The sequence below is a fragment of the Cynocephalus volans genome, chromosome 2 (assembly GCF_027409185.1).
Source record: "Cynocephalus volans isolate mCynVol1 chromosome 2, mCynVol1.pri, whole genome shotgun sequence".
Lineage (NCBI taxonomy): Eukaryota > Metazoa > Chordata > Mammalia > Dermoptera > Cynocephalidae > Cynocephalus > Cynocephalus volans.
The window spans coordinates 128623066-128634740 of NC_084461.1; the positions used below are offsets into that span (position 1 = coordinate 128623066).

An 11675-nucleotide genomic window follows, 5' to 3' on the forward strand; every position below is an offset into this window, starting at 1 on the left:
TAACCATCACATCAAAGGTCTACAGTCTTCTGTCTCCATAGATACCACCTCGACAGCTCTGGGTATGTGACCCAACTGGGAAGCAGTGGATTTAAGCAAGCTCCAGGGAGAAGCAAGCAAAAGGAGAGAAAGCACGCCCTGACAGGCTCAACTACGAGGGGGGAGCCCGCGCGCTCAGAACAGCAACCCAGCCCTACCTACCTCGCTGGAAAGGCACAGCTCGGTGTGGGGCGATTTATCCTCCGGCCCTGCATCTCCATTTGTAGGCCCCGGGGAGCTAGCACTCACGAAACTCCGTCTTTCCTAACAAGGACTCTGTGGGGATCCTGGGATATTCTGCCATTCACCGTACTTCCAGTTTCCTTCTGAGGATCTTCTTTTCTCGGCCTTGGTGTTTATTCAACTGAGCCCTGGAGCACGTGACACAGGCCTGAACCAATCAGAACTCCGCATTCCCCAGGCCACCCGTGATTGGTTTGGAATGTTCAGGTGACCCAATCAGACCCAATGAGGTTAGGAAAGAGACTCTACTCTTACATCTGAACTAAACTGGAATGAAAGAGTGTGGGAACCGCTGCAGCTACATAACAACCACAGGGGGAGAGCTTGTTTGAATATGGGGCCACCATATCCAAATGGATAACACAGAATCCAGAAATGGGTCCTGATAATATCATTTAAGCTCCGAGATGCAACTGAAACCAAATCTACTGTCAGAACTTTTCAATTGGGTACGTTACTGAATTTCTTTTTTTATTTCAGTCATCTGGAGTGAGATTTTCTTTCACTTGCTACAGAAAAATACAATTCAAAAAATACAGCACCCGTGTCTTGCACTGGGTCTCCACTCTTTCCCCATTTGCAAAATAGCCTTATCTTGCCCTCCTTTTCATCCACCTTTTTGGTAATAAGTTTTTTTAGCATTTTTATTTATTTTATTTATTTATTTTTAATTGACACATTGTACATATTTATGGGGTACAGAGTTATATTTCAATACATGTATGTATACAATGTGTGATGATCAAATCAGGGTAATTAGCATATTCATCATAACAAAAATTTATCACTTCTTTGTGATGAGAGCATTTGAGCTCCTTGCTTCCAGCCATTTGAGAACATACAATAAATTATTGTTAATTAAAGATGCCTAGCACTATGGTAGACTAATAGAACTTATTTTTCCTATCTAGTTGTAATTCTGTACCAATTAATCAGCCTCTTCCTAACCCTTTCCCAGCCTCTATAATCACAATTCTACTCTCTACTTTTATAAGATCAATTTTTGCCCACCTTTTTGATCACAGCTCCAGCAGGAAAATGACTTCACACAACAGAAAATACCACTATTACCTTTTGGCTCTCTGAGCAGCACCATGGCGGTTGGCAAGAACAAGCGCCTTACTAAAGGCGGCAAAAAGGGAGCCAAGAAGAAAGTGGTTGATCCATTTTCTAAGAAAGATTGGTATGATGTGAAGGCGCCTGCTATGTTCAATATAAGAAATATTGGAAAAACACTAGTCACCAGCACTCAAGGAACCAAAATCGCATCTGATGGCCTCAAAGGTCGTGTGTTTGAAGTGAGCCTTGCTGATCTGCAGAATGATGAAGTTGCTTTTAGAAAATTCAAGCTAATTACTGAGGATGTTCAAGGCGAAAACTGCCTGACTAACTTCCATGGCATGGATCTTACTCGTGACAAAATGTGTTCCATGGTCAAAAAATGGCAGACCATGATTGAAGCTCATGTTGATGTCAAGACTACAGATGGTTATTTGCTTCGTCTTTTCTGTGTTGGTTTTACTAAAAAGCGCAACAATCAGATACGGAAGACTTCTTATGCTCAGCACCAACAGGTCCGCCAAATCCGGAAAAAGATGATGGAAATCATGATCCGAGAGGTGCAGACCAATGACTTGAAAGAAGTGGTCAATAAATTGATTCCAGACAGCATTGGAAAAGACATAGAAAAGGCTTGCCAGTCTATTTATCCTCTTCATGATGTCTTTGTTAGAAAAGTAAAAATGCTGAAGAAGCCCAAGTTTGAATTGGGAAAACTCATGGAGCTTCATGGTGAAGGTAGTAGTTCTGGAAAAGCTACTGGGGATGAAACAGGTGCCAAAGTTGAACGAGCTGATGGATATGAACCACCAGTCCAAGAATCTGTTTAAAATTCAGACTTTTAATAGTGACAAATAAAAAATCCCATTTAAAAAAAAAAAAAAAAGAAAATACCACTATTAAACAAATGAAAATTGTTCAACCTCCCTAGTAAACAAAGAAATTCAAATTACAATGAGAATTATCCCATCCTGATTAAATGAACCCCTAAAAAAACCTAAAAATTTCAATATCTACCTCTAACAAAGTTACAATGAAATAAATACATTTATGTAATGCTTGTTACAGTGTAAATTGGTACAGCTATTTTTGGAATTGATATTGCAATATGTATTAAGGTCCTAAAACTGTTTATAACCTTTGACCAATAAGTCTACTTTTAGAAATTTATCCCAAGAAAACAATTGCATAGATCATTTTCCATCATGTTTGACCCCTCTGGTCTAACATTAGTTTAACAATGTCCTATTTAAAGATTAGTTACTAAAACTGAACACCATATTCTACATATAGTAGAATAAAGTGTTCCTATCCATCTTTAGGACCCTGAATAATATTTCTAGGTATAATAATTAAGCTTGGGTTAATGTTTTCTTTTGGAATTTATAATAACCTTTTTTCCCCCTTTTATTTATTTACTGATTGAAACATAGTTGATTAGACGTATCTCTTGGGATAGAATTGAATATCAATAGCTGTGTGCAGTATGTGATGCTCCAATCAGGATGATAAGCTTATTCAGCATTATAAATTGTTTTTCATGGCCCTTTTCCAATTCCTCCCTACTTCCTCTCCCTTTCCCCCTTTCTCACCTCTGGTAACCTCAGTTCTGTTCCCTCCTTTTGAAAGTTCACCATGTCATTGTGATTGTTGTATCTTTCTTTCTTCTTTAAAAAATTTATTTGTTTATTTTGTAGCTCCCATTTATGAGTGAGGGCATGCAGTATTTCTCTTTCTATGCCAGTCTATTTCACTTAACATACTTTTCTCTAAGTTCATCCATGTTGCTGCAAATGTCAGGATTTCATTCTTTTTTATGGCAGAGTGGTATTCCATTGTGTAAATATACCACATTTTTCTTATCCAATCATCTGTCTATGGACATTTAGGTTGGTTCCAACTCTTGACTATTGTAAATAGAGCTATAAACATAGGAGTGCAGGTATCCCTTTAACATTATGATTTCCATTCATTTGGGTATATGTTCAGCAGTGGAATTGCTGGATGGTAGGGCAGTTCTATCTGTAGTTGTTTGAGGAAGCTCCATAACATTTTCCATAATGTCTGCACCAATTTACAGCCCCATCAACAGTGTAAGAGAGTTCCCCTTTCTCTGCATCCTCACCAGCATTTATTATTCTCTGTCTTTTTGATAACAGCCAGTCTAACTGGGGTGAAATCATATTTCAATGTTGTTTTGATTTGCACTTCCTTGATGCTGAGTGATACTGAACATTTTTCATATGTCTGTTGACTATTGGTATATCTTCCTTTGAGAAATGCCTATTCATCTCCTTTGCCCATTTTTTAATCTGGTTATCTGTTTTTCTATTGTTAAGTTGTTTGAGTTCCTTGTATATGCTGGTTATTAATCCTTTGTCAGATGCATAGTTTGCAAATATTTTGTCCCACTCTGAAGGTTGTCTTTTTGCTCTGTTAATTGTTTCTTTTGCTTTGCAGCAGTTTTTTAGTTTGATATGGTTCTATGCATTTTTTTTTTCTTTTGTTGCCTGTGCTTTTGGAAATTTATAATAATCTTGTCAAATATCTTTTGCATGTCACTGTTACTTAAATCTTGCATAGTGAGTTCTTTACATGTTTATAGCTCATCTCTTCAACAAGAGTGGAAGTTCCTTGAAGTAAAGTACTAGCTCTCATTTATATAGCCATTTGACAACTTTTCAGTCAACAAATATTTGGTACCTATCAACTATGAAGTGTAAACTGTGCATACTAGCTAATGTAGGACAATGCTAGGTGATGGATAAAGAGACTATGATAATTGTCATACTGGTAGTATTTGCACTAAAAAGAATGGAAAATAGAGCCATGTTAATCCCAAATGAATCAATACTAACTGTGGAATCCTAGGAAGCTTCAAAAATTATCTGAGACCCTTTGTTACTGGGTGCAGGCTTGTTTGCCTGCCCCCTTTCAAAACAAACCACTCAAAAGTCAAATTTTGGTGAAAATGGAAGTCAGCATTTACTTAGGAATACCAGTGATATGAGGCAGGATGTTAGGCTGACCCATCTCTCTGGGAAAGCTGAAGGAGAATGGCCAGACTAAAGTCATTGCAAAGACTCAGATTTATTGAGAGGTTTTTAAAAGAGCAGGATGAGGGAATGGAACCTGGGAAATAAAAAGCAGGAGAAAGGGAGATGTGAGCTGTGCGGGCTCCATGCAAGGAGCCAGGTACAAGGTCTTGCCAAGGCTCCATCTGATTTCTGTTCCATCCTTGCTGTAATCTCAGAGTCCTTCTGGAGGGATGGAATCAGCATAGCTTTATTGATGTCGTCTTTGGTTTCGCAGCATCTGGATAGTACGTGCAAGTCTGCAAGTTTGTAGCTCCAGGCTGGCTAGAAAACGACTTTACATTTATGTAAATAATGTCATCTTACCCCATAACCAAGGTACAAAATGTCAAATAATCTTGGGAAAAGAGGGAACTCAGAGAAAAGCTTGTCAAAAAAAAAAAAAAAAAAAGCTATGTCCTTTTAAAATCTTTTAGAGCCCATGCAATTTTAGGTCCCAACCTGGCTCCAGTCCTGCTCACTACAACACCTTGGGTTTTCACAAAGTTCTAAAATCTTAATACAAAGATAGTCAATGGTTGCTATGACCTCAGTTGTCCCTTCCTGGAGCCCACGGCTGACCAGAAGAAGGGCTGCCTCTCCAGAACCTCTGGCTCCTCTGATTTCAGCAGCACTCTGTGACCTAAGTTCTCTGAATACTCCGTGCTGTTTTCTACCTCTGTGCCTTTAAGCATTTTCTTCTCCTTCTCTGGAATACCACCTTGGCCACCTGACGAATGCATCCTTCAAGACCAAATAGAAGTGTGTCCTCCTCTGTGAAGTTTGCTCTAAATCTCCTCCTTCCCTGATCCCTGACAATGCTCTTACCTGTACATGTCATTACTTGTGACACTATCCTATGGTTCCCAATTACTTACCTACCCAGCTAATTTTTCCACAATGCTGTGAACTCTGTAAGGTTCTCATTTATATTTATACAACGTTCAGAGAAGTGCTGAGCATGTACAATGCTCAAGAAGTGCTTATTGAATTGATGAGTGAATAAATTTTAAACTGATTGCAACTGAATGTTTTTGAGAGTTACAACTGATGTAGCAGAAAAGTGTTATGTGTATTTTTGTCCAGCTAATTTTTCAAGCTTGTGTGTACATATTCTCTCTCTCTCTCTCTCTCTCTCTCTCTCTCTCTCTCTCTCTCTCTCTCTCTCTCTCTCTCAGGCCTCAGACGTTACCGTGCTGTCTGTTGCTTAATATTAGCAAAGGGAACACTTGACCAGCTGGAGACCTTCTCCCAGAATAGCACCATGCATCAATCAGAGAGTTTGGGCTGACACTTCAAGAAGTAAAAATGCTCAGTGCTCTCACCCAAAGGGTGACATTTTGTCTGATGATGTTAATTTTGTACCACAAGCACTTTATACAGAAAAAAAAAAAAAAGCAAAGTGAATGACTGTCAGGTTGACAATTACAAATGGCAAAGGAGAAATAGATTAATTCCCGCAACAGTGAATTTGAATTATGCCAAAAGACAAGTATTTAAAAAACAATTTGACTTAGATTAATTAGCTCTGTGTCTTCATAAAGCAAGATCTTTGTTTGGTTTGAAATACACTCCAATTGCCTGTGGTGTTAAGTATACAGATTTGGTTTTACTTTACTTGCTCAGTTTTTGCCTGAATTTTCATTCTAAATTTTCCATTATCATTTATAGCTCTTCCCACAGTCATAACGCCTCAGTTTAGAAACACATTTTCACTTGTACATGGTTACCAAGCAGATTTTTAGCAGAAGCAACCATTTGATAAAGAGAAGAAGAAATACTGGTGGACCTCACTTAAAGAAATTCATAAAGCTGGGCCAGCCCGTGGCTCACTCGGGAGAGTGTGGTGCTGATAACACCAAGGCCACGGGTTTGGATCCCATATACGGATGGCCGGTTAGCTCACTGGCTGAGCGTGGTGCTGACAACACCAAGTCAAGGGTTAAGATCCCCTTACCGGTCATCTTTTAAAAAAAAAAAAAAGAAGAAATTCATAAAGCAACTGCATCAAATTCCATATGTATAAAACTGAAAAATTGTCCACTTTTCAAAGTTGTTCCTCATAAATTCCTTAAATTACATACTTTGGTTAAACTTTATATACCAGCTTGAGAAACTTAACCTGAGGAAGTCATTGCATAAGTGTGAAAAAATTTACCTTCAATTTGCTTTAGTGTAGATTAATTCATAGTAGAAAAAAAGAAACAATTCTTAGCAATCCTTTAAAAAATAGAAGAATGAGAGTTCCATGTTGAAATACTGAATAGCCTTTACAAATGATGTTGAAGAAGAATATACAGCAGTTGGGAAAATGTTCTTGAAGTAGTGGTAAGAGGGGGAAAAAAGCAAGTGACTTACAAGCAGTATTTGGAGGCAGCAGAAATAGTGATTATGAGCACCGTTTCTGCAGCCAGACTGCCATGGTTCAAATCCCACTTCTGTCACTCATTAGCTGTATGACTGCAGGAACATTAATTAACTTCCCAGTGCCTCAGTTTCCTCATCTGTAAAATGGGGGTTAACACTGAGACCTAGAACACAAAGTTGTTGTGAAATTAAGTCAATAGAAATAGAAATAAAGTAAATATAAATAAAGTATTGATTGCCTGAAACATAGTAAGTACAACATAAACACTGGCTCTTATTAACATTTACAGTATGTTTCTGTTTTAAAACGGTGTATAAATATGTTATATATAAGAGAAAAACATGGAAGAATATGCCTTAAGATATTAGTAATGACTACCTCAATGGGATTAAAGCTAATGTTTAGAGTTTTTTCTTTATGTTTATTTTTTACTTTTCTAGAATAAAGTGGTGTTTTTGTGATTTTTAAATGTTGGTAATTTTTAATGAAAGCCCTTTCTCTTATATGCTTTTGCTCTTAAAATATTTTATTAATGAAACACCATTTTTTAAAATTATATCACAATATAATATAATATGCAGCTGCATATTTTATTTGAAATTAAGTATAAATCCATTGTGTTTGAAGAATATGAAGTCCATGGTATAAAGTATGACTTTAGTTTTGTTTTTTTAATGATTTATTTCCTGGGATCAACTATTCCTATATGACATTCAGAAATGGCATTTATTTATTCACTTAACAAATATTTTAAGTGTCTACTATGTGAGTAGAATACACAAAAATCCTTGCTCCCATGTAGCTTACATTCTAGTTGGGGGGGCAAGAGACAAAATAAACAAAATATATAAGTAAATTACATAGCACACTAGCAGATAATGACTGGATCTGAAATAAAAAATAAAATAACCAGAGTGTCAGGGATTGGGCAGAGGGGCAAAGGGGAAGGGAGGAAAATTACCCACAAAGTTTAAAAGGGTAGTCATGCTAAACCTTAGTGAGCACTCACTAAATGCCAGAAGTGATTAAAAGCCCTTTGAGAAATACAAAGACAAATATTGATTCCATCACTCTCCAAACAGTTACTGAGAACTTAGAATGTGCCAGGTATAGGGCTGGGTGCTAAGGACATAGTAGTGTCCCCAAAAGCCATGGGTCCTGCCTTACTTTATAAAGTATAAAATCATATGGTCAGAAAATACTAATAAATAGAGGCTTCCAGTCAAGATAGCATAATAGATGGTCCCCAGCATCACTCTTTCCCACAAATCAACCAATTGACAACTATTAAAAAGCAATGACAGCCATGCTGGCACTGCTAGAGTTTAGGGGAAGAGGAGGAAAAACCTACAGAGTGCATGAAGGCAGGAGAAGCCACAATGAAAGAAAGAAAGGACCGCTCCAACCATTTCATGGCCCAGCCACTTCAGGGCTGGAGCTGCTGAGCACACGGGACAGGAGCTGGCAAAAGCCACAGCTATGCCTTTTGGACGAAGTTGCTTGGAGGCTGCAGGGGAGAAGAGGGCCTCAGTGGCCCCCAGGCCAGCAAGACCACTAACAGCATTCCTATGGACTCACATAGGAATGAGGAGCCAAAACAACTGAAAAAATCTGCTCAGAGGCCGGTAAGACATCTTAAGTGACTGGCACACAGCATGTTCCATGGGAAGTGTTTGGAGGGTGGGCAGTAGGGAAGACGGGCCACTGGGAGAACACTGGGGCACAGCAAGGACAGCTGATCTGACCCCCAGTCAGCATAAAACCACTCAGTGGAGACTGGCTAGGAATATAGAACTGCAGGGGGTGCAATTTGCTGAAAAGACTCAGACCCAGACTAGGGTTTCTACACAACCTAGGTGTACCAGACCTCACAAGACCCAGAAATACCTATAAAGTCAATCATTAAAACCTGAGCTACACAAAAAGCCTTCCCCAGGGAATCAGCAGCAAAGCAGCAATTTAGCTCAACCACAGGGCTCAAGTGTTGGTCCCCACGGGAAGTTCCCCCATTTTAGAAGTAAGCAAAGGACAACAAGTTAGTTCCAGTGCAGAGTTTAAGTAGTAGGAACAGTGAAGAATCTGACATAGAACTGAAAGAAAAGACAGAACACCCACAGACCAGAGACAAATTTGATATTAACTAGTAAAGGTCTCACATAACCAAAGAACATTTATAAAACCTTGAAGGACCAGAAGTCCCCTGGGCTATCAAGCCAAGGAGGGGAGAGGGTGGGGAGCCTCAGCTATGCCCCCCAACACCTGCAGCCAGTCCCAAGGGTGGGGGTCTGAGGGCCTCAGCCAAGCCCCCCCAACACCCACAACTAGCCCAATGGTGACCATCAAGCCACTGCAAGAAGTTCCCCTGCTCTCCCAAGCCAGGGCAGTGGGCTGTCTTGGGCCTTGGCCATGCCCCTCCAACACCACCAAGCTGCTGCAGGAAGTGCCCTGGGCTCCCAAGCTGGGGCAGTGGGGGGGTGAGAGCTTCAGCCACACACCCCGTGACATCTGCACACAGCCCAGCAATGACCAAGCTCCCTGTCCTCCCCTGCAGGAATGACAGGGGTGCCATAGGCCTCAACCCTGCCCCTTCCCCTTCTCCTTCTCCTAACCTATTTCCTTCCCCTTTCCACTCTCCCCGTACCCCCCAACTGCTCCACAACAACATCATAGAATGTAAAAATTAATAGTAATATTGATAAATAAATAAATTTTTAAAAAGAAAATACTAACAAATAAAAAGATACAAATAATTACAAATTATGCTGAAGGAAACAAACAAGTACAGGGAGTGGACTTACCCCTTTTCAGTCAGAGTTGTTCTCTGTACAGAAGCAGTGAGACCTAAAGCTGAGACCTAAAGGATGAAAATGAAATCATTTGCATGAAGAGCCAGAAGAAGAGCTGCCTAAGTAGAGCAAATAGCATGTGCCAAGACCCAGATGGAAGAAAAGAACTTGATGCATTCAAAGTTCCTAAAAGAGGCCTGTGTGACTGCAGACTAGTGGACTGGGAAGCAAGGGGGAGGGAAGGGAGAATGAGGCTGATGAGATAGAGAGAAGCCAGCTCATGCACAAAATCAGTCTACACCTCACTTTTCCATAGAAGAGAATGTAGTCTTGGTCAATTTCCAAGTGCTACCTCCAACCTGCGCTTATTCCTTGAGCTGTCCCATGACATAACCCTTGCCCGGGAGAATTCTCATTCTGGCTCAGAGTTTCTCATAAAGTTGCAGTCAAGCTTTCAGCTGGGCTGTAATTGTCTGAAGGCTTGATTGGGTCTGGGGATCTCCTTGTAAAATGGCTGTTGGCAGAAGGTCTCTGTTCCTGCCCAGGTGAGCCTTTCTGGGGGGCTACCTGAGTGTCCTCACAACATGGCAGCTGGTTTCTCTCCAGAATGAATGACCCAGAGAGAGCAAGGACAAAGCTGCAATGTCTTTTATAACCTAGCCCTGAAAGTAATGCACCATCACTTCTGCCATAGTCAAATGATCACACAGACGGACCCTGAAACATTGTTGGAGGGTTCTACAGAAGAGCATGAATACCAGAGGGTAGGGATCACTAGGGCCCATCTTAGAGCATGCTAACACATGTTAACATATGTGAATGTTTAATTTTTGAGTTAAATACATGCATACATATATATATGTATATACCCAAGTGTGTGTGTGTGTATACATATGCTGTGAATATGTATATATATGGCTTAGTATACCTGTGAATATATGTACGTGTGTGTATATATACATATATTTTCACATATATACGTGGCTAAGTATAGTTTCTGGCACATAGTAAACAATAAATAATAGCCATTTTTGCCAATATTGTTCATAAAATAGCTTTTTTCCATTTTAGCAGCCACTTCTGTACCTCTGCCTCCACGAGGGTATTTTACCTTTTCGAAAGGGTTGGTTCCTGAGATAGGCAGCCCTAAACCCAAAAATATAACACATCTATTGATGAAAATTCAGGAACTAAGGTAGCTTCCAAGTGCTTTTAACTCAGACACCTTTTATTCGTTCATTCATTCATTCATTGACCAACATATATTGGACCTGCATAAACACTCCAGAATTACTCTCTCATCTCCAAAATATGTGAATAATCACTAGAGCTTCTTAACATTCCCAGCAATTTGGTGAGAACTCCAAAATTTGCAAACAAAATAATTAATTCTTTAATTTTAAAAATGGAATGTATATAGCATATAGTAAAAAATAGTATATGTTCAGGCCATTTTGAGCAGTGATGACTGAGAGAAGCCAAGACCTGAAGAATAAATCAGAGTAAGATAAGATGGAAGCAGGAGGTACTTTCCAGGCAACAAACTGGAAATAGGGAAAGGAGAAAAATGAGATATATATTTAAATAAATAAATGTCTGATATGGTGTGTGTATATATGTGTGTGTATATGGATACACACAAACATACATACAATATATGTGAGAGTACTTCAAAAAGTTCATGGAAAAATAGAATTAAAAGATGATATTAATCTTTCCATGAACTTTTTGAAGTACCCTCGTGTGTGTGTGTGTGTGTGTGTGTGTGTGTGTGTGTGTGTGTGTGTATATGTATCAGACATGTATATGTCTAATAGGGTATGTATGTATAGAAAGACAGCTGTAGATATAGATATATCAATACAGATATAGATATGGGCATCCCTGTGGGCAGGTCTCACCCCAAGTACTGTTCATGCTCTTTCTCATTTAATCTCACAACAACGCTAGAAGGCTAGAGCATTCACAGGTAAATCAAACTCAATGAGATTAAGAAACCTCCTGAAAGTCTCACAGCTTCTAAATGGAACAGCCAAGATTTGAACCTATATATATCTGACTGCAAAGCCTATGTGTTTAACCAGGGGTCAGCAAACACCATCCATG

At 39.4% G+C, this 11675-nt stretch overlaps 1 protein-coding gene across 1 annotated transcript; it reads left to right on the forward strand.

Moving 5' to 3' along the window:
- The first annotated feature begins 1364 nt into the window (after positions 1–1364).
- LOC134370081 (small ribosomal subunit protein eS1-like) lies at positions 1365–2220 on the forward strand. Its single transcript, XM_063087050.1, has one exon. The coding sequence runs from the start codon at positions 1377–1379 to the stop codon at positions 2169–2171; it is 795 nt and encodes a 264-aa protein (XP_062943120.1). The 5' UTR covers positions 1365–1376; the 3' UTR covers positions 2172–2220.
- Positions 2221–11675: the final 9455 nt, after the last annotated feature.